Source organism: Myxocyprinus asiaticus, chromosome 3, assembly GCF_019703515.2.
Source record: "Myxocyprinus asiaticus isolate MX2 ecotype Aquarium Trade chromosome 3, UBuf_Myxa_2, whole genome shotgun sequence".
NCBI lineage: Eukaryota > Metazoa > Chordata > Actinopteri > Cypriniformes > Catostomidae > Myxocyprinus > Myxocyprinus asiaticus.
The window spans coordinates 19882295-19906984 of record NC_059346.1 but is presented as its reverse complement, the minus strand read 5'-3'; the positions used below and the strand labels follow the sequence as shown (position 1 = coordinate 19906984).

The 24690-nt window shown below is 37.3% G+C and overlaps 1 protein-coding gene across 2 annotated transcripts in view; it reads left to right on the top strand.

The window, feature by feature from the left end:
- The window catches only part of LOC127426603 (nuclear receptor ROR-beta-like), a 33774-nt gene extending 9138 nt beyond the window's left edge, over positions 1-24636 (top strand). Inside the window, exons 1-10 of one of the 2 annotated variants that reach the window (XM_051673528.1) lie at positions 9008-9107; positions 11551-11636; positions 13362-13503; positions 14659-15078; positions 16104-16225; positions 17217-17349; positions 17511-17618; positions 19425-19535; positions 19957-20069; positions 20465-24636. In XM_051673528.1, coding sequence (XP_051529488.1) covers positions 9089-9107; positions 11551-11636; positions 13362-13503; positions 14659-15078; positions 16104-16225; positions 17217-17349; positions 17511-17618; positions 19425-19535; positions 19957-20069; positions 20465-20623 — 1413 coding nt within the window. In that variant the 5' untranslated portion in view covers positions 9008-9088 and the 3' untranslated portion in view covers positions 20624-24636. Of the gene's footprint in view, positions 1-9007; positions 9108-11550; positions 11637-13361; positions 13504-14658; positions 15079-16103; positions 16226-17216; positions 17350-17510; positions 17619-19424; positions 19536-19956; positions 20070-20464 lie in introns of those variants that run through there. The other variant, XM_051673536.1, reaches the window with a different exon arrangement.
- Positions 24637-24690: the final 54 nt, after the last annotated feature.

The window sequence follows — 24690 nt, the reverse complement described above, 5'->3', positions numbered from 1 at the left end:
TTATATAAGTAATATGTAATTTGTAATAGATTACTTATTTTGAGTAACTTACCTAGCACTGATGCTTGGAAACCAAAGAACGTTCAGTACCTGGAGGATTTTTCTTAAGAACAGTGGGCCGCTTCACCGCTCAGGACAAACCAGAGACTCATGCACAACTATCACAAAAGTTTCTAACAGTCATTGATCATCGAGGAAGCAACACACCATAATAAGGTCCAATAAGATCCACACTAACACATACTGTATATACAGTGCATGTGTTTACATGTGTCCTTGCATATCTCTTCTTAATACTTCTTGTAGAACATATATGTTCTAATTACAATACTGCAGTGGCTGAGCACATATAGTAGCATTCTGTAGTTTAAGATATATGTTGCTTTATATTCTTCAAATGCTGGATGCATGCCAGTATGTCCCCTTCTGTAGCCTCAGAGAGGCAGCCAATCATGTCTCAGATCAAAGATGCCTGAGTCTGGCACAGCTGATGACAAGCCAATAGGGAAATGCCTGCAGCCTCATCAACAAATACTCTGCACCAGAGAAATAACCCCAGCAACCATGTGCCTTTTAACATATAAGAGCTCACTCATATGCACACACACGCATGCACATACGGTAGATGGGGAGATGGTTTGTGACTGTTTTTCTGTTTCTCACTCTCTTGTTCACACATACATACAGATGAACAGACAGCCGGTGTTCTGGGGAAAGGGTATTTGAAGCTTTTGAAGCCGAGAGGTCAGTGATAAAGTTGGCCTATTTCATCATCCTATAAAAAGCAAACATTAACAGATCAAATCATAATAATTAAATGGGAATTCCATGTTTTCACTTTTTCATTCATTGCCTAAAAAGACTTGCTACAAGCTATTGGTGTATTAAAATTACCTATGAGGTCTACAAAATGACCTAAATGCACCCAAAGCCTCACCCAGTTCTCGTTAGGAGCCATGTCTCAGCCATGAATTTTTAAAACATGTGCTAAATAGATGTGCTGGGACAGAAAAAAGCAACAGAACAACAGTGCACTTTGCTATGCAAGGATGCAGAGATACTGAGCAATTGCATTTAGATGGAACATGAATAGATCCTGGAGTTCAAAACAATATACACACTGAAAATTATTAGCTTATATTAAAATTACTTACCAGAAACATAATGATGTGGATTTCATGTCAAGGATTATATCAATGAGCCAAGAGGATGTCCAGGGGATTTATGGTTGCTGCAGGCATATTAGACATATGTAGTGGCTGAAGAGGCTGTCTTTGAAGCTTGAATATGTTTAGTGCTATTTAACTAATGGAATCGCAGGTGGTCAGATGCATCTTATTAAATATTTTAGGACTGAGAGATGAAAAAATTGGAAAATCTGTTCCATTCTCTTTAGAATTGTTCTAATTATTTTCTAAGCAATACATTGTGGGATCAATGCTAGAATTAGAATTCTAATGTTGCTGGCAGTGAAGGCTGATTAGTTTGTGCCTGTGGCCTTTATCTCAAAGTCCTTCCCTGAAGGAAATTATGTAAAACATGGATGAACACCACATGCTGTCACAGGCTGCTCCTCTTGGTCTAGGCAGTATACATTCATTACCTCCAGTTCCCAATCTGGACATTGTGACACCAAATGGTGACAACCTGTAATTACAACTACCCTCTCACCCCATCTCAACCCTGCCTCTTCAAACATACATGTCAATTTGTCTGCAATGGATGGACAATTCCTCAGACAGTACACTGCCCAGTCTAATGCAGTTTGTGTATGAGTGTGTCTGTTCTTGTCTGTACTAAAGAGACGTGGATTGTTGACATGCTCACAAGTGTGCGTGTTGCAGATAATCTCCCACCTACACAATGTATTAGTATCACTGTTTAGCATATCCCAACAAGGTTTTAGAATATGACTGGGCCGGCTGCCAGATGACAAAACAACATCTTATCATGTGCATACAGGCAAGATTTACAACAAACACTTTAAATGGCCCTCCATCTGGAGGCTAAAATTAAAGACATCATCATTATCAATCCAGTCACCGCAAGTAATGCTGCAAACAAGGTTGCAGGGTATCACTGAAGTAACTGCCAAATACCACAGTATTTCAATCAAATTAATACAAAAAAATAAAAAATAGTAACAGGCCCAGACAAGAAAATTCACTAGATCATGATTTTCAAACTTTTCAGACCAAGTACAACATCTGATTAAATCAGACCTTCCAAGTACCCCCTATGCACCACCCGTCATCATTTGCTTACATTCACAGTTGTTCCAAACCCATGTAATTTTTCTCTCTTCCATGGAACGCAAAAAAATTATTCGCAGAATGTTAGCCTCAGTCACCATTCACTTTCATTGTATGGAGAGAAAACAAAAAAAGATGCAATGAAAGTGAATGGTGACTAACATTCTGTTTAACATCTTGTGTCCCACAGAATAAAGAAAGTAATATGGGTTTGGTACAACATGAGGCTGAGCAAATTATGACAGAATTGTATTTTTGCGGTTTGATGCACACAACTATATTGAATTTGAAAACATAAATGAAAAAACCCAAAACATAATTTAAAAAATGTCTTTAAATGTTGTTACAAAATTTGTATACCAGTCTGTGTACAACCTGCATGTTTAACATATCAGTACCATCAGTAAGACCACTTACTGTTCTTCACTGTAGACTTACAACATTTTCAAGATACACTGCTGCCACATAATAGCAAGTGATAATAATCATCTGAATTATGAATAACAAAATTATTGCATTGTGAACTGGTACACATCTGTCACCCAGACCACGGACATGACAACTGGCATTGACACCAAATAGGCTATTTATCAGTGTTCTCCAGTGTTAATGGGTGTGCATGTGTATTAATAAATTAAGTTACAGGGGTGCTCATATCCACTTTAATGAAGCTAATTAAAGAACTATTTAGAAAGACAGGGAACTTCTCCTGGGACAGAAAATATATTTATATCATTAGGAATCAATTATACAATCCACGTGCCCCTCGTGTGTGTGTGTGTGTGTGTGTGTGTGTGTGTGTCTCCCTCTTTCCCACACGCAAATGAATCTCTAAAACTTCCACAATGGCTGTATCAACACGATACAGTGGCCCCCAAAATATTTGGACACTTAAGCCACATTTAAAAATGTTTGAATGGCTTTGAATTATATGCTAAAGTATCAAACCAAATGCCATTTATTTTAAAGAAATATAGTGAATTTGTAAAGCAAAGCATTTCACCAAAAGAACGTAGATATACTGTTTAAAATGAAGACAAAAGGTATTTTGACACTTTACTCTGTTTGGACACCTGTGTGAACTTGAGGGGAACTGTCATGCACTAATAATCACATTGAGACCAGCTGGTTAAAAGTAATTGCAAAAATGGTTAAGAAAAGTGCTGTTAGTTATGAGAAAGGTATAACATCATTTGTGTGCAGATGCCACTTGCAATGCAATGACCTTTTTTACAGTATGTGTGGCTTAAGTGTCCAAATACATTTTGGGGCTGTTATATACAAACATTTTTACACTCAGTTAGCGACTTGAGTGTACTTAGCTGCTGTTGCTAACTGTGAGACGAGCATGTGCGATATTCCGCAGCTCCTGTCCATTCTCGGCTGAGCCTGCAGGGCTGAGCTCCTATTAATGATGGAATTGCCAGCACTGCACTCCCTTTCTTACATAACCCTCTGATAGGCCTAACCCTAATGCGTAACCGCGGACAGGGGCAAGGAGCCTTGCAGCATGCAAGAACAAGCACATGCTTGTTTTAGCTCAATAATAGTGTCATTTATGCATGTATAATATGTATGCACTAATTCTGATTCTTCGATTCTGCATTGATGGGTTTTGACAAATACAAAATGCACGCTTCTTGCCGTCGTTAAATAGGAAACGAATTTGTAAATCTGTAATGGTTTTAGCAACAGTAAGATGTTAGCATTTAAAGAGGTAGTTAAATTCCAGCACTAACATCCCTCTAGGTTTTTCCTATTTGCATATTTGAAAGGATTCATCTCGTTCTTTAGGTTTGTAATCCTTTATGGAAGTAAAATTAGTATAGGTAAGATAATGACAAATGTGCTGTGTATTTGTATTGGTAGGGGAAGCAATGACATCATGTCCTGTTGGGATGTCATGGTGGTGTGGATGATTGCTCTGACAGGCAGACTATACAGGCCTCCTACCCACAAACCCAGGGAGGCTGTAGTCGTCCTGGCAACAGTGACACAGACACGGACGTCTCCTTATTTCATATGACAGGTCTACACACACAGGCCCTGTGGCCATTTTAACACACATACAGACACATTCAGTATATTCGTTTAGACCAAAAACTCTCATACACAACCCATAAACAATTTGAACTCACAAACACACATATTATAATCATCAAGTTGTAATTTGACCTACAATTTATCCAATTACACTCACTGAGCACTTTATTAGGAACACTATGGTCCTAATAATGTGCCTGATGTGGTCTTCTGCTGTTGTAGCCCATCCACCTCAAGGTTCAATGCGTTTTGCATTCTGAGATGCTATTCTACTCACCACAATTGTACAGAGGGTTTATCTGAGTTACCGTAGACTTTCTGTCAGCTTGAACCAGTCTGGCAATTCTCTGTTGACCTCTCTCATCAACAAGGCGTTTCCATTGGCAGAACTGCCGCTCACTGAATTTTTTTTGTGGTTTTGGTACCATTCTGAGTAAACTCTAGAGACTGTTGTGCGTGAAAATCCCAGGAGATCATACACTTCTTCTTTCGGCTGCTCCCATTAGGGGTCACCACAGTGGACCATCTGTGATCCGCATATTTGATTTGGGAGACCAGGAGATCATACACTGCCTGGACAAAAAAAAAAAAAAAAGTTGCATACTCTAATATTTCGTTGGACAGCCTTTAGCTTTGATTATGGCGTACATTCGTCGTAGAATTGTTTCGACAACCTTATGCAACGTCACAACATTTATTTCCATCCAGAGTGTCATTCATTTTTGGCCGAGATCTGGTATTGATGACGGGAGACTTGAACCACTCCGTAAAGTCTTCTCCAGCACATCCCAAAGACTTTCAATGGGGTTAAGGTCAGGACTCTGTGGTGGCCAATTCATGTGTGCAAAATGATTCCTCATGCTCCCTGAACCACTCTTTCACAATTTGAGCCTGATGAATGTTGGCATTGTTGTCCTGGAATATGCTGTGCCATCAGGGAAGAAAAAATCCATAGATGGGATAACCTGGTCATTCAGTGCATTCAGGTAGTCAGCTGACTTCATTTTATTACCACATAACGCTGAGCCTAGACCTGACCATTTGAAGCAACCCCAGATCATAACACTGCCTCCAGAGGCTTGTACAGTGGGCACTATGCATGACGGGTGCATCGCTTCACATAGGGTAAATCTGAACTCATCAGACCACGTGACCTTTTTCCATTGCTCCACAGTCCAATCTTCATGCTCCCTAGCAAACTGAAGTTGTTTTTTCCGATTAGCCTCACTAACAAGTGGCTTTCTTGTGGGCACACAGTTGTTTAGTCCCAATCCTGTAAGTTCTTGTCGCATTGTGTGTGTGGAAGTGCTCTTACTTTCACTATTAAACAGCCGTGAGTTCTTCTGTCCATTTTTTTCAATGTGACTTCACCAAGTGTTTTAGTGATCTCCGATCACAATAATTCAAGATTTTTTACCTACCGCATTTCTTCCGCGAAGCTGGCGGTTCACCACTATCCTTCCAAGTTTTAATAATGCGTTGGACAGTTCTTAACACAATTCCAGTGGTTTCAGCAATCTCCTTAGTTGTTTTCTTTGCTTGATGCAGGCCAATAATTTGCCCCTTCTGAAACACAGTAACATCTTTTCCACAACCACGGGATACGTCTTCCAACATGGTTGTTTAAAAGTTAGGGTTAAAAGAATTGTTGCCAGCTGAAACATAATAATCACTGCGATAATGATCCAGTCATAGGCTCTTATCTGCTTTTTTTGGCCAGGCAGTGTAATTTTTCCCCATTCTGATGGTTGATGTGAACATTAACTGAAGCTCCTGACCTGTATCTGTATGAATTTATGCATTGCACTGCTGCCACATGATTGGCTGATTAGATAATTGCATGAATAAGTAGTTGTACAGGTGTTCCTAATAAAGTGCTCAGTGAGTGTATATTCCTTTCGCTAGCAAGTTTAAATTCTGCCTTAGATGATGATAACTAAATGAATTACTAACACAACACGAACATGTACAAAAAAATCTTAACATCCTTAAAACAAGGTACATTTACTTAATAATATAATAAGACTTGTTTTCAGAGAATATACTGTACCTTGAAATAAGTTTGTTTTTTATACCTCATTGGCAATAAAAAAATGTTTTTTATTATATTTTTTTTTTTCTTGTTTTAAGCATAAACCTGCACTAAATTTAGCTAGATTTATTTGCCAAGCACACAAAACATGGCTTACTCTATAATCAGTCAATACATCCGTGGCCCATCTAGTGCCCTGCTTTTAAAGTGCTGTAAATAAAATGATGCTAGTTAAAGTAGCTTAAAGTTAAAGCAGTGTTTTACAGTACTTTTTGGTGTTTGAATGTATTCACTGCAGGTTTAGGCCTCTGTGCTCATTTGACCCAGTTTGGCTCTGGCACTGGTCAAAGTGGGTCATGAGAGGAACCAGTGTTCTGAAACTTGGGCCAATTGCTCAGAACTCACTGTCCCTGTTACCATACAAAAAGCCTGTAGATGTTTTACCCTGATTTGAAGTACCAGCACATTCTACAGAACAACCATGACTTGATGGAGCATGCTGAAAACGCCATGCTCCACTATTTGACCTTGAAAGTAAGGACAGTGTGTGCTATTTTCTGTTTAAAGATCTATTTTTAAATATTTTACTATATGTGAACTGCATATGGTAATATCATTGCCTCAAGATCAATTCAACTAAGTCTGCCCTAATGAAATTCAATAATTATGTGAATGTAAGGAGGATTCTTATCAATACCTTAAAGGGATAGTTCACCCCAAAATGAAAATTCTCTCATCATTTACTCACCCTCATTCCATTCTGGATGTGTATGATTTTCTTTCTTCTGCAGAACACAAACAAAGATTTTAAGAAGAATATCTCAGCTCTGTTGGTCTTTTCAATACAAGTGAATGGTGGCCAGAAATCTGAAAGTCCAAAAAGCGGATAAAAGCAGCGTAAAAGTAATCCATAAGACTCAAGTGGTTAAATCCATATCTTCAGAAGCAGTATGGGGAATTCCCACTGTGAACTGATGACATCTATTGGATGAGACAAATTTAAAACAAATTGATAAACAGGTGCAGTTGCTTTTAACTTAAATTCTACCAGATATTCCACACAATATATTTCCACATAATAAACTAAAAATTATTGTGGTGGCCATAGTGTTATGTATTCTCTCTCTCTCTCTCTCTCTCTCTCTCTCTCTCTCTCTCTCTCTCTCTCTCTCTCTCTCTCTCTCTCTCTCTCTCACACACACACACACACACTCTTTGGGAAATACTAGTTCAAAGAATCTTTTGCACTATAGTGGAACACTGAAATTATCCTCCCAGTATGTTACAGCAATGTTTGCACTCACAATTTTAGCAACAAACATGGCTACAATTACTCATAGTGCTTCCATTTTCATAGACTAGAAAGAGGACATTCAATTAACTCAACATTGCTATAGGAACGACCTTGATTGGGTTGTCTGTAGCTATAGGGTCATTGGGGCCGTACACCCACCCCCAGAACTGCTGGGTAAGAAACAGATAAATATTTAAGTCTTTTTTTACTATAAATCTTGACTTTCAGAAGTGAAAGTGGAGATTTAATATTAAATATTGATCTGTTTCTCAAACAAATGTCCAGTTTGTGAGCGAATTGTTCTTGTCAATGAATAGGTTAAATGGTTCACAATAGCTCTGAATGATTAAAGATCTTTTAATAGCTAGTAATCTTTTAAAAGCTTTTTAAAAAAGTAATCAGAATAGCCTGCAAAATCATGGAAAAGTCATGGAATTTAATTAGTCATAAAGGGTGGGAACCCTTTTAAATGCAGGGGAATTCCCACTGTGAACTGATGACATCTATTGGATGAGACAAATTTAAAACAAATTGATAAACAGGTGCAGTTGCTTTTAACTTAAATTCTACCAGATATTCCACACAATATATTTCCACATAATAAACTAAAAATCATTGTGGTGGCCATAGTGTTATGTATTCTCTCTCTCTCTCTCTCTCTCTCTCTCTCTCTCTACACACACACACACACACACACACACACTCTTTGGGAAATACTAGTTCAAAGAATCTTTTGCACTATAGTGGAACACAATTATCCTCCCAGTATGTTACAGCAATGTTTGCACTCACAATTTTAGCAACAAACATGGCTACAATTACTCATAGTGCTTCCATTTTCATAGACCAGAAAGAGGACATTCAATTGACTCAACATTGCTATGGGAACGACCTTGATTGGGTTGTCTGTAGCTATAGGGTCATTGGGGCTGTACACCCACCCCCATAACCGCCAAAACCACAGACACCATGGCTTAAGTCTAGTGGGCTAGAATGAGACAGGAAGAGCTACAGCACAGACTAGCCACAGCTTAACCAGGCAACATTAGTCAGTGTATGTATGTATGTATGTATGTGTATGTATGTGTGCGTGTGTGTGTTAATCTCATTACATTGACTAGAATGTGTGCACATTTCCAATACACATAAACTTTTCACACATTATACTTATTGCACAAACATAGTTGCACATATAATAAAAAATGTTAAAAAAAAAGTTACATAAATTATGTACACACATCGCAGCACACAGTATGAATACATTACACTCATTAAACTCTTTAACATACAGTATTCATCCTGTCATATCCACACTAGTCAGGCTATATTCTCACGGTCAGATTAACAGCGCACGCACACACACACACATAACCAGACAGAGATGCACTCACACTTACAAACCCCTGAGATTTTCACTGTGGTCTCGAGTCAGGTGTGTGTTTGTGACTGTAGTGCTTCTTTTTGAAAATGAAGACAGATGTTGTAGGTAAGAGCATTTAAGGTTTTTGAGCCCATTGTTTCATTTTTTAAGATGTACAATTTACCATTTTATTTATTCATTTAGTACATACTAAGGAGAAAATAAATCAGACATGTAAATCTATTCTCAAAGGATTTCAGAAATTGGCCAATTTGATTGTGATCATTTGCCTAGATATGGTATTGTTGTTCTTTAACTGATGTTTAAGGGTAAAAATATGTGTAAACTAGTATTGTGATCAAATCTGCTCAATACCATATTTAAGGAATGTTCCAGGTTCAGTAAGTTTAGATCTATTGACACCATCTGTGGCATGCTGTCAATTACCACAGATAATAATTCTGACTTATTACTCAGTTTATAAAACGAACAATAAAAATGCATTGACAGGTACTCGCACAGAAGTCCATTAGGCGTACGTACAATTATCACCCAGTAGACTTCAATTGCAAGTGGACTTCTATCAATGCGTTTTTGTTTGTATGTTTGTTTTTACAAAGTCCAAGTTATTTTCAATGGAATCAATCATTCCTTTAATATTGCATATTTAGCCTTGAATATTTTTTTTTATATAACACAGCTAAACTGCACACATACTTTTTTCAATAGCCTATTATACCTTTTATTATATCTTTTTCTAACAATTGTTCTTACCAAAATATTTTTTTTAAAAAGTTTTATACTTCTGGTTCATTTACTCTTTTTTACTAATCTACTTCTATTCTTGTATCGTTTATTTCTATCTTAACTCATTAATTTTGCTACATTTACATACGCACTAGAACACCGTTTTCCTCCACCAAAAATGGAGACTTTCAAAAACACTCACCAAAACTGGATACTTTGTAAAACAATGATATTAGGAAACTGAATTTTAAACAGTGTGTATGAGGCCTAAAATTTCTTTTTTAATTGTGGGCTCATATAGCAATGCATTCCATTGCCAACAAGGACTGCTGCATCTGTACTGCTGCACATTTGACAAATAAACTTTGACTTTAATATTATGGTAATTTTTAAGGGGGTTTGTTTTCTTTTTTTAAGAGTTTTCATAGTCTTGGTTTCTGAAGTTTTCAGAGTACTGAGTATTGGGCTCTACCTCTGTATCAGAATTGCATTCAAGACTGCCATTGGTTTGTATTCGATTCATTATCATGCTATTTGTACTAAGTGGAAGTCCCTTTGGTCCAAAATTGTTGCCCAGATTTAAAAATATAAATGTACATGAAAAAATTTGCCATAACTGCACAAGCTTCCGGAAGTACCCTAAGGAAATGAATTTGTGCTTTTTTTGTACATTCTACTGTCATTACAGGCAGAAGTGAATTTGTGTTTGAGTGAGGAAAGATTAATTGAGAATTGCTGCATCAGATAAGCCAGTTGCGAGTAGGGGAACAAGCATGTGGAGAAATAATTTAGGATTAGATTGGGTGGCTAATCTCTTTATTGTGAGTATGCAGTCTCAGCAGGGAGATGGGTTTCTCCCTCTGTCTTCCTCTCTCTCTTTCTTTGCTCCTCTCTGAGATTTTTCCATCTCTTTTCCTTCTTTCTTTTTGCTCTTTATCTGGTTTTACTTCCTAGTTAAACATGCCAGAGAAGAAAAGGTTGAAGATGAGCCTCGCAGCCATGTATTTTGTGTTTAGTTCCTCATTAAACTACTTGCCATATTGTGGTTATGTAATTCAGTGTGTAGCTTGCTCCTGACTTGGCCTTGTAGCTGTGGATGGCAGCTTTCAACAAGGAAAAGTAGCTCTTGTCTGATTGAAGCAAACATTATGTTTAATGTCCCTTGAAATCAAAATTGTAGTTTTGTGGCATTTAGTTTTTGCCTATTACTGTAGCTTTGAGGTCATCTATATACTAGTGTACTCCCAAAGGTTGAGAAATGTTACTCTTAACAGAAATGTTGATGACTCATTTTGCACTCAGGGATATAAATTGTTTTATTTTATTTTTTTATTTTTTTATTATTTTTTTCCCAAACAAATGCTCTCTAGAATTAGAATGTCCCTCCCCAGCCACAGTGTTTACACTTTTCAGAGAAATCAACAGGAATGGCTTACTTACAGTGGTCTATGCACATTAAACTGGGAGAGAAAAAATTACGCACCACTTTTGGTGCAAGAGATTTTTACAAAAGCACACCTTGCCCCCTATTCAAGTTCTACTTTGCTTGTGAACCTGAAAGCAGATACAACCTTAACATTGAGTTTGGCCTTAGCTTGACTCCCCTCTTTCAGCAGGTCTAATGATCCTCTTTCTGTCTTCCAAGAATCACAGATTACTGTCTTGACACAAATTAGAAACATTCTGGCCTGCTCTAAAGACAACATCACCCTTTGAATCAAGGTGGTCACTGTGTCAACTGGGAGAGGCTCTGCTGTGTAGCCCACAGTCTTTTACAAGCAAGGATGAATTGTTATGTAACCGTATTTTTGTCTCTTTTCAGCCCAAATTGAAGTCATACCATGCAAAATCTGTGGAGACAAGTCATCAGGGATCCACTATGGAGTCATCACATGTGAAGGCTGTAAGGTTAGTTGAAAACCTTTTCGTCTCTGTCTTTGTCTAGACATCCATGGCCTTTGCGAAAAAGTCACAATCATTTATGTAACTCTTAGTATCAAGATTTTACTTATAACTGAATTTTGTGTTATTTTAGACAGAACACAGTGGCCACAAAAAGTATTTAGACACTTACTGTAAGTCATACTTTTTTATTCATTTTATTGCATTAAATAACAAAATATCAAACCAAGTGGCATTTATTTTAAATAAAGCACAAGCACACTTTTCAAACAAAAGATTTCACGAAAAGAAGTTTGTTAGGTTTTAAAGGATAAAATAATATATATATATTTTTTTTAATTAAGACAAATGTATTTGGAAACTTTCTGGTTGTCAGACTTAGTGGAACGTCTCCAAAGTTAACGTGATGAACTACACCTGTGGTTACTCTGCTAGGGCACCTATGTGAGCTTAAAGGGTTATTTCTCCTTTCTCCTGCTGAATACAAATGTAGATATTTAGAAGAATATTTCAGCTCTTTAGTCCTCACAATAAAATTGAATGGTTACCAGAACTTTAAAGCTTTAAAAAGCACAATAAGGCAGTGTACAAGTAATGCATAAGAATCCAGTGGTTAAATATATATCTTTAGAAGTGATAAGATAGGTATGTGTGAGAAGCAGATCACTATTTAAGTCCTTTTTTTTTTTTTTTACTATAAATTCTACTTCCTGCCCAGTAGATGGCGATATGCATGAAGAATGGGAATCGCCAAAATTAAAAGAAGAAGAATGTGAAAGTGGAGATTTTTATGAAAAAGGGACTTAACTATTAATATGTTTCTCACCCACACGTATATCGCTTCTAAAGATAGATTTAACCACTGGAGTCTTATAGATTTCTTTTATGCTATCTTCATGTGCTTTTGGAGATTCAAAATTGTGGTACCCATTCATTGCATTGTATGGACCTACATATAGCTGAGATATTCTTCTAAAAATTTTAGTTTGTGTTCAGCAGAAGAAAGTCATTCACATCATGGATGTAATGAGGGTGAGTAAATGATGGGAGAATTTTCATTTTTGGGTGAACCATTCCTTTAAGGGTCATCATGTAAGCCATAAAAATACCTTGGGACTGGTTGGTTAAAAGTATTTGCTAAAATGGCCAAGTGGAAAATTGAGGTTACTTGTAAGAAAGGGTCTAGCAAAATTTGTTTACAGATGCCCCTTGGTTTGATATTTTGTTATCTAATGCAATTATAATTCATAAATTTTAAGTGTGACTTAGGGTTCAAATACTTTTTTTGGGACCCCTGTATATTTTCAGAATAGGCATGGCATGAAATATATGTAAACCCTTAGATTTAACTTGATTTCTGCATAAATTGGTAATAAAATTTGAACACAATAGACATACACTGTCTGCTTATAACAAATAACACACAAACAATGATTCCTTTTCATGTCTTTATTGAACACACCATGTAAACATTCACAGTGCAGTGTGGATAAATTATGTGATCACTTGGATGTAAACAACTAATTGAGGCTCCTTTGGAAGGAATATACAGTTTTTGTTGTTTAAGCAGACTGTTTGTCCAGTGTTGTGACCTAGTTTTTAAACTAGTTTATGCAAAAATCAAGGTTATAAAATCCAAGGATTTTCATGCTTTTTCCTGCAACTTTAGGTATGATTTTCAGTAAAATACATTAAGCCTATCTAAATATTCTATTGTTGTGTCCACTGTAGGGTTTCTTCAGACGCAGTCAACAGAACAACGCCTCCTACTCGTGTCCACGTCAGCGTAACTGCCTGATTGACAGAACAAATCGCAACCGCTGCCAGCACTGTCGGCTGCAGAAGTGCCTGGCTCTGGGTATGTCCCGGGATGGTAAGAGAAATACTATTCTTCCTTACAAACAAACTTATGCTGCATTCATGTGTCTATAGGAATTATCCTACTTCCGACTTCTGAAGTGGTAATTACGAGTACGTCGCGTTCAAGTGCTTTGTTGTCGGAATGTACAGGAAACATGGACGACGCCAAGTTCATTCATACATATTTTTGGAGGAACTTTTATTTTGACAGTATAATACATTACTCAGTTAGCCTGCTGACGATAATGGAATTTTGGTCAAATACATGCATAAAATGGTTGCTGATATACATAAATGAATATTACCGAAATGGCAAGCATTAACAATTAGCTTTATTTAGAAAAATGAATAAAACCTGTCATTCACTACAGAAACCGTTCTCTCCTCCACCATGTTAAAAGTTTACGTCTCCTCTCAACTTGGAAACTCGGGTATCAAAATTATCGCAGAGTTTTTCAGTCGTAATTACGACTTGAGGGGTCGTTCGTGTGCAAATTCCGAGTGGGAAACTCGTATTTACGGTAATTCCGATAGCATATGAAGGCAGCAATATACTCATCAGCTGCTTGACAACTAGATGGATTTATCATCCTGTAAACCCCATTGAAACCCATCCTAATCTCATTCTTTTTCATTTGTCTTGCCAAGTGTCATATAGTTTATAATTTTTTATTTTTTAAACTTTTTATATTCAATTTAGTAAATATTTCTCATGTTTTCACTTTATAATTGTTAGTTGAAATTTTTCAGTGTTTTCTAGTTTTAGCTTTTCAGTATATTTAGTTTTTATTTTAGCTTTAGTATTTTAGGGCTGTCAAAGTAGGTGTGTTAACTGATATAATTAAATATGTTTAGTAACATTAAATATCTGAGGGCAGTTTAATTTTTTCACTCACTAGTGGCATTTTCATGTTTAAAGAAGGCAGGCTGTAAAGGTTTCAAATTGTAAAATATAATATGTATTATAAACTCAAATGAATTTGTTGTCATTTTAATTTTATTTCAGTTAGTTCTGGAGTAATGAAAATGTATTTTAGTTTTGTTTCAGCTTTTCCATCTGTGCTAGTTTTTCTTTTTCTTTCAGTTAGCAGAATTTTTTCATGTAGCTTTTAAGTTTTCATTAATGATAATAACACTTATTTGTTTTCTTCTGTCCTCTCCCCATCAGCTGTTAAGTTCGGCCGCATGTCTAAGAAGCAGAGGGATTCTCTGTACGCAGAGGTTCAGAAGCACCAGCAGAGACTGCAGGAGCAGCGGCAGCAGCAGACAGGTGATGTGGAGGCCCTTGCCCGGGTGTACTCCTCCAGCCTCACCAACGGCCTCAGCACCCTCAACCACGAGATCGGAGGCACGTACGCCAATGGTCACGTCATAGACATGCCCAAGGGTCAGCCCAATGGTGCTCCCGGAGGCTACTACGGCATGGACTCCACCCAGCCCAGCCCAGATCAGTCTGGACTGGATATGACTGGAATGAAGCAGATCAAACAGGAACCCATTTATGATTTAACCCCCATTCCCAACCTCTTTACCTACGGTTCTTATCCAGACAGCCAGCTAGTGCCTGGAGTTTCCATGGGGGAATTAGGTATGATTCCTAGAGTTGCATTCATGCACACCATCAGTCAAATGTTTGGACACACCTACTCATTCTTTATTATTAATTTTCCACATTTAAGAATAGTAAAGTCATCAAAACAGTGAAATAACACAAATGGTTAAAAAGTAGGGGAATTATGTAGTGACCAAAAATGTTAATCAAAACTGTCTTATACACTTACTGAGCACTTTATGAGGAACACTATGGTCCAAATAAAGTGCCCGACGTGGTCTTCTGCTGTTGTAGCTCATCCTCCTCAATGTTTGACATGTTGTGCATTCTGAGATGTTATTCTGCTCACTACAATTGTACAGAGTGGTTATCTGAGTTACCAGTAGCCTTTCTGTCAGCTCAAACCAGTTTGGCCATTCTCTGTTGACCTCTCTCACTTTTTACAAGGCTTTTCCATCCGCAGAACAGCCGCTCACTGAATGTTTTTTGGTTTTGGCACCATTCTGAGTAAATTCTAGAGACTGTTGTGCGTGAAAATCCCAGGAGATCAGCAGTTACCGAAATACTAAAATTTATTCCCTATTCTGATGGTTGATGTGAACATTAACTGAAGCTCCTGACCCATACCTGCATGATTTTATATATTACACTGCTGCCACACGATTGGCTGATTAGATAATCGCACGAATAAATAAGTGTACAGGTGTCTCTAATAAAGTGCTCATTGAGTGTATTTTAGGTTCTTCAAAGTAGCCACCCTTTAACTAGATTAAAGCTTTGCACACTCATTGCATTTTCTCAAACAACTTGTCCACCTGGGATGCTTTTTAAACAGTACTGAAGGAGTTCCCACGGGCACTTGTTGACTGCTTTTTCTTCACTTCTGGTCCAAGTCCAAATCCATAAAAAAAAAAAAAAAAATCGAAACTGGTTGTTAGAAAGTGACAGACATATCTGCTATCACATTCCAAATTAAAGTTTTTTGTATTTTACTTTAGTTTTACTGTATTTAAAATTAATTGACAGTCATTCCCTGCCATTACAACATTTCTCATTAACAGACCGAATTGCGCAGAACATCATAAAGTCCCACCTGGAGACGTGTCAGTACACAGCAGAGGAGCTACAGCAACTAGCCTGGCAGACGCACTCCTACGAAGAGGTCAGGATGTACCAAAACAAGGTGTGAGGTCACTCCCTTAATCAGCTGACATACAGAACACTTCCTCTGTCCCTCTATCCCACTAACCCCTCCATGTCGTACATTCATTTTGATGCATTTGCACCTGGTGCTGACTCTTATTCCTCACTCTTTAACTCCTCTTTGGTCGTGCTTAGTTTCCTCTTCTTAGATTGCACGCTCGAGATGAGAGTTCATTAGAGTATCTCAGCCCCCCCGGAGCTGATCCTATCCAGACTTTGCACTGATACAGAGAAAAAGAGAAAGAAGAGAGAACGGATTTATCTAACAAACACTCAAAGCACAATAGAGTAGGCTGCCAGATGTACTACAAGCCCTCTTCATTTCCCTGTGTCAAATGGATTACAAGTAATTACCAAGAAGCCCTTTGAAGTAGTGTCTATGAAGATTATCTGCACAGGGAGAGAACTGTAGAGCACACAAAAGCAATTTGCTGATATCACATTTTCAGTTTTCTGTGTGCTCCATGAGGACGTATCATAAATGGAAAACTACACTTACTCATTTTTGTTGCAATTTTCCATGATGAGTAGTGAAAATTTCAAGTATTATTTTTTAATACTAAATTAAAAGGAGAAATCAAAGTATACTCAGTCCTCAAGGCAAATTTTTTGTGCAGAAGCAGGCAGAATTATCTGTGTTCATTTGTAGAGATGTTTACTATTTGGTTTTACTTATTCCTCTAACCAAAACACATTTTTTGCATGGTATTAATATTAATTATTTTTAAATTTAAATATCTTTGTGGTTATTTCTTTTTGTATTATTTTAAGGATTTTTATAATAATGGGAATAATGATGATAAAGAAAATTTAATATAAAAAATATTTAAAACGTGGTTTTCAGTGCATCAACCAAATTAGCAATAAAGACAATTAATACAAAGAAGAAAAAAATAAATTTTTCCAGAAGGATGCATGAATTTCACCATGATGACAAGCTTACCCATGAGGCCTATATGTGTTTGTTTTAGACACGGGATGTGTTGTGGCAGCAGTGTGCTATACAGATAACTCATGCCATTCAGTATGTGGTCGAGTTTGCTAAGCGCATCACTGGCTTCATGGAGCTTTGTCAGAACGACCAGATCTTACTACTGAAATCAGGTGAGGAACAGCCTGGGGTCGCCACTTTCATGATTGGACACTGCATCTGAATTACCAATAAATATACTCTAAATACTCTATTGCTATTGCATACTCTTAAGAATGTAGTCCTGTGAATATTTTGAATTTTTGTGATACAAAACACTTCTATTCCTTTTTAGGCTGTTTAGAAGTTGTGCTGGTCAGAATGTGTCGGGCATTCAACCCTCTCAACAACACGGTTCTGTTTGAGGGGAAATATGGAGGCATGCAGATATTTAAAGCTCTGGGTACAACAAATTATCTTAATTTCTTCTAAAACATTTTGCATTATTTACAAAAGCTGTATGGTATAAAAACTGTATCACTTTAACTAGATTTTAAAGGTGAAATGTGTAATTTCTGTGTAAATACTGATTGTTTTCAGAATCAGAATGAGCTTTATTGCCAAGTATGCTTACACATACAAGGAATTTGTCTTGGTGACAGAAGCTTCCAGTGTACAAACAATACAACAAGACAGAGATAATAAAAAAAAAATTTGAATAAAAATACAAAGTGAATAGAAAATATAAGTATATATAGAAACACACAATAATAATATATATATATATATATACCCATGTACAAATACAAATCTGTTATATACAGATGCAAGGGAATGTATGGCAGATGAGGTAGGGTATGTTGGATAAATATAAATAAACTAAGCTGTGTATTGCACATAATTATTGCTCAATTGGGCAGTTTTAACTGTTCATGAGATTGATAGCCTGAGGGAAATAACTGTTCTTGTGCCTGACAGTTCTGGTGCTCAGTGCTCTATAGCGTCGGCCAGAAGGCAACAGTTCAAAAAGGTAATGGGCTGGTTGAATGGGGTCCAGAGTGATTTTTCCAGTCCTTTCCCTCAGTCTGGAAGTGTACAGGTCTTGAAGGGAGGGCAGGGGGCAACCAATAATCCACTCAGCAGTCCCAACTGTCCTCTGTAGTCTTCTGATGTCTGATTTCATAGCTGAACCAAACCAGACAGTTATTGAAGTGCAGAGGACAGAATCAATGACTACTGAGTAGAACTGTGTCAGCAGCGCCTGTGGCAGGTTGAACTTCCTCGGCTGGTGAAATAAGTACAACCTCTGCTGGGCCTTTGAGTCAATGTGAGTCTCCCACTTCAGGTCCTGTGAAATGGTAGAGCCAAGGAACCTGAATGACTCCACTGCTTCCACAGTGCTGTTTAGAATGGTGAGCGGGATTTCAAACGGCTTTCCCCCAAGCACTACTCCTGTCTTCCAGTGGTTGAACAAACCTAGTCCCTGTCCCAAACTTACACTCACTGAACACTTAGTTAGGAACACTATGGTTCTAATAAAGTGCCCAACGTGATCTTCTGCTGTTGTAGCCCATCCACCTCAAGGTTCGACGTGTTTTGCATTCTGAGATGCTATTCAATTGTACAGAGTGGTTATCTGGGTTACTGTAGCCTTTCTGTCAGCTTGAACAAGTCTGGCCATTTTCCACTGACCTCTCTCATCAACAAGGCGTTTCCGTCACAGAACTGCTGCTCACTGTATGTTTTTTGTTTTTGACACCATTCTGAGTGAACTCTAGAGACTGTTGTGCTTGAAAATCCCAGGAGATCAGCAGTTACAGAAATACTTAAACCAGCCCATCTGGCACCAATAAACATGCCACGGTTGAAATCACTGAGATCACATTTTTCCCCCATTCTGATGGTTGATGTGAATATTAACTGAAGCTCCTGACCCATATCTGCATGATTTTATGCACTGCACTGCTGCCACACGATTGGCTGATTAGATAATCGCATGAATAAGTAGGTGTACAGGTGTTCCTAATAAAGTGCTCATTGAGTGTATGCTACTGGTTGAGCCAATGTTGCTTTGTCGAGATGCTCAAACAAAGAGCAGTGTTTTGAAAGCGCCATATAGCCAGAGTGTGTACACTTTTTGGAGTATTTAACATAGAAAAAATTACATACTTCACCTTTAATTAATGAAAACAACCACATTAACTACAAAATGTATGTTAAATGTCAAAATGACATGTGCTGATACTTTTTCTCCCTCTTTTTTCTGCAGGCTGTGACGATCTGGTCAGTGCAGTGTTTGACTTTGCCAAAAGTCTGTGTTCACTGCAGTTAACGGAGGAGGAGATAGCCCTGTTTTCTGCTGCAGTGCTCATTTCTACAGGTCAGGCCTAATTGCAAATCTAATCAAATCTAATTAAAAACCCATCAGTACTAGCCTTTTAGCTCTGCAACTAAATAATCTCAGTTGGTAAATAAGAGAAAGTCTTAATTGAGCATTTAAGTGGCAATCACTACTAATCACTAATAGTCCTGTGTCAATTTTCAAGTGTTCATGAAGCTCAACTGGTAGAGCATTGCACTAGCAACACCAAGATCATGGTTACAATTCCCAGGAAACATGCATACTGATCAAATGTATAGCTTGTTGTATATCACAAGTCGCATAGGATAAAAAGTATCTGCTAAATTCCAATTTAATTTACTGATCTTAAAGCTACTGTACATTTAATTGCAGAATTTTCAATGATACTGCTGTATTTCCACAAAAGAGATATTAATAGATTATTCTCTTGTGGTTCCAGACCGGCCGTGGTTACTGGAGCCTAGGAAAGTGCAGAAGCTACAGGAGAAAATCTACTTTGCCCTGCAGCACATCATGCAAAAGAACCATATGGATGAGGATGCGCTGGCCAAGGTATGTCTCAAGTGACCTTCAAACAGGAATTGATCTGAAACCACCCTGATATAATCCAAATAGATTATATATATATATATATATATATATATATATATATATATATATATATATATATATATATAAAATGTTAAAGCGATAGTTCACCCAAAAATGAAATTATGTCATCATTTACTCACCCTTATGTCGTTCCAAACCCACATGGCTTTCTTTTCTCCGTGGAAGTCAAAAGGAAATGTTAGGCAGCATATTTTTTCTGTACAATGAAAGTGAATGGTAACTGAGCCGAACATCTACTTTTGTATTCCATGGAGGGGAAAATAGTTTTTGGATGAAATATCCCTTTAAGTGACGTGACACTTTTTCCACTTTACCCCTTGTCCTTTATTCCGCAGGTGATCAGTCGGGTCCCCACACTGTCGGCTCTGTGCACTCTCCACACGGAGGAGCTCCAGGCCTTCCAGCAGCTCCATCCAGAGACGGTTAATATGCTCTTTCCCCCCCTATATAAGGAGCTCTTCAATCCTGACGCCGCTAGCATCATGCCCAAATGACCGCACAAGTTCACACCCACATTTCGCAAAAAGAACAGGTCTTTCATTCACGAAAAATGGGCTGTCCATGGAAGGTGTCATTGATGTTCTTGATGAGCATTGTGTCGCATCATTCAAGGCATTTTGCCACCACAAAAAACAAACTCTAGGAATGTCCTGCACTTCAAAAATCCCTCTCAATTTCACCGGTACAGTCATAAGAATGTATATATGCGCCAGCAGCAAAAGGCGCCTTCAATTTGACCAGAAATGTACAGACTTTAGGACAGTTTATGCTGTCTTTAAAATTGGGTAAGTTTATTTGTTTGTTTTAATTCTTTTTTTCTATATAAAATATTGTTATATTGAAATGGGGGTGGGGGATTTAGAGTCATTTCTCTAGTACAAGGCGGTATTCCAGTATTAAATCTCGCTCTGTTAATATTTTAGTAATAATTTAAAAACAACAGTGGCTTGAAAGGCCCATACCTTGTCTGTGTAATTTTTCGTATTTGTTTTGTAGTTTTACCTGTACAGAATTTGTGAAGTTGAACCTGTATAAGGTTAACAGGGGACTAACTTTGTTTGGCCACGTTTAAAAGCCTTGTCTGGGCTATGTAGATATGTATAAACAGCACTTCAAAATTAATCCTACAATGAAGGATTTTTGAGGTGGAAAACTGACACTTTTCCATACGAAAGTATAGATATATATTTTACAAAAATGTTATGGCCGATTACCATCTTGTCAGTCATAGCTGCAATAACAGATACTGTAATGCATTAACTGCTGAAAAACAATCCAGTCAAATGTGACTTTATGGGAAGCACTCAGAACTGCTTCTAATCTATAATCCTGTTTGCTCCAAATGCCTCAAAATACAGTTCTTAATGCCACTCTGCCAAAACAAGTACACTAGAGTAATGTAGCCCTCTTTCTGTAGAAACATAAGTAGCTAGCGTGCAATCAGCTGATTTTTCAAGTCCACTTAACTCATTTCTGCTGCCTCATTTTAAGATTCTCGTTTGTTAGCAATAATGTTATAAATGCCCAGGTCAAGGAGGGTCTGTGATATTCATAATTACATAGCAAGAGTAACACTCAAAGTACTCACTCTCTAGTTTAAACACCAATGAAAACATCTAATAGTTCCATTCTATTCCATTGAAACCGCTTGAAAATTAGTTTCATAAGTCATCAAGTTAGATTGGGGCATAAACCTAGTCTTAATAATCTTTAAAGAATGTGTACAGGATTCCTATTGGATTTTGGAAAACTACTAATAAGAATCCTTTAAGAAACATATAAGATCTTTCTGGATAAACTGAAATTCCTATTTATCAGTTTCATACATTTTCTAATCTATCAAGTTACATTAGGAATAAAACAAGGAATCGGATTTGGGTTTAGGTGATTGTCTTGGAATTTAGTTGGCTATGAAACTATTTCAGCAAAGCAGATTTAAATAAGTAATTTTTTAAGCAAGCAGAGAGATGTTCCCTGTAACTCCTAGGATATACTGTTGTAAGACTAAAAGCTTAAATGGCAGTGTAATTGACAGTCATCTTTGAGTCATTATTTATTTGAATTTTTTGTGCTCACATTGCAGTACAGAACCACTGAGTGCAGCTACTGTAGGAAGAGTGTGTCACTCATACATTATAAGATACTTCAAATCATTCTCTTGTGAGGACAGTATGGGATGGGACCCTCTGGGTCCAATAAAGTGCCATCTCATACCACCAGATGGAGATACTGAGTGTGCTTCTCCCCTTCCCTTGACCTGTACTAACAGGATCTAAAGCCATATGAAAAAAAAAAAAAAAACATTACAGTAACACAAGGTAGGAGCTGACATATTCGGTTTCGCCGAACAGTGAATTTTTAATCTTTGACGCTTTCGAAATGCTCTTGAAAGCACTTAACTAACATGAATTAATAACCACAGATACATGGTATTAAATAAATGCACGATTATAGTCTGCTGATAAGCAATCATTTTAACTTTTTCAAGTCCTCCTACTTAAAATGCTCTCAGCCCAAATTTTAGGGAATGTTTCCATTTCCCTTTATGTCAGTTTCCTGTTCAAGACAATCATTTCTGGGTGCAAATATTTCAGCATCCCTCTCAGGGACTTCTCTTTGAATATTTTCAATAGAAAGAGAGTACTATTTTAAAAATATGGACATTTTTAGGGAATACAAATACAATCACAATGGTTTCTTCAAATATGGAACCTACTCAGACAAGGCTTTGGTGTGTGTATGTGTGTGTAAAATGTGTACCCATTGTTGAGAGGCGAAATAGGCTGAATTCACTGGCTGGCCTTGCCACACTGCATTGCTTGTTGCACGTCCCAGCAAAGAGCTCTTTCTCTCTCTGTAAATATCAATGTGCAAGCACCAGCAGTGGTGCCTGTGCTCCAAAATAAGACATTGTAATTATTAATCATCTCCTGAAATGAAATGGATTTTATGTAAGTTAGATTATTTATACAGAGCATGAATAAGCTGCTCTCTATCTATTTCTATGCTCATTACAGAAAATGTATTCTGTCAGAAATCACATTTTAAACTTATGAAGGCTTCTTTTTTTTGTTTTTTTGTTTTGTATTAGACTGTGAATTGATGTCGAGAGGCATTTGTAACTATATAAGAGGTTCAACACTGTTAGGTACTGTAGCAATAACTGGAAGCATTTACTACAGTCATGTTTGCATTCTAAGATTATTTTTATTTTATTATAATGATATTACTATTAGCCTAATGTTGTTCTGTTATCTTTGCATGCTGGTTTAAAATAATGAACCCTTTGGGCTTTTGTGTTTTCTTATGTGTTGCTGACATGGGGAGGGCAGCGGGGTGGGTGGATTGGGGTCATTTTATTCTGAATGTTACCGGGGAGGTTTTCAGTTTTTAAGACTAAATGCAACACACCCTGCTCATTCTGTTCACACACAAAGACAAACACACATACATGCACAATAAAGTATTTATTACTGTGTAGGAGTAGAATAAAAGGGCACTTACTCACGTTTACGGAATACTGGTTTAAAGGGATAGTTCACCAAAATTTTTTAATTCTGTCATCATTTACTGACCCTCATATTGATCCAAACCTGTATGACTCTTTATCTTCCATGGAACACAAAAGTAGATCATCAGTCACCATACACTTTCATTATATGGCTAAACAATGCAATGAAAGTGAATGATGACTGAGGCTGTCATTTTGTCTAACCACTTCTTTTGGAAGAAAGAAAGTCTTATTGGTTTGTAACAACATGATGTTAGAATTAAAATTTTTGGGTAAACTATCCCTTTAATGCATGCACTTGCCCTAAACTTGACATGAAGGAAAAAAGTATGTGTCTCTGTGTTAGAACTGTTTGCCCATGTGTGACCACATGTTCTACTGAAGTTCCTCCAACACTACTGATGCATAAAACACATCATTAATTTTGTTAATTTATAAATCAGAATGTGTCTGCCTCCCTGGACGAAAAATAAAAAACAAAGGTAGCATCTGTTACCAAAACCCTTAAGACTACTTAGCATACAGAAACTTTTTAATGTACTAATTAAGTAAAAGAACAACATTTTGTTTTCAAGTGGCATTGCTAGTGTACTGTGATGCCGAATGGCGTGCAGGGTAGATGCTTTACTGTATAAGTTGTTTACTTGAGAAGCAATCAAAAAGTGGAATCTGTTAACTTGCCAAGTGTGTGAGTGTGTGTGTGTACATGTGTGCGAGCTGGACTGTAAAACAGAATATAAGTGAAGGGTGACTAGCACTTTGTGTAATGACGTGAATATATGTGGTTTGTATGTGTATGAGTGAGCAGGGGTTTGAGCTTGAAGTACAAGCATTGTGGATTGGACATGTAAAAGTACTGATTAATCAAGATATAAGGTGTCTCCTCCACGTTGTAAATACTAAGCGATGGACTTAAGTGATTTTTGTTAAATTCTATATTTTATGGCTTTTGTAGACATTTCTTTGAGGGATAAAAAATAAAGAAAATTTTATGGATGCAATCGCTACTTCATTTTGTTTCATGTTCAGTCAATTTCCCAGAGGGCGGTT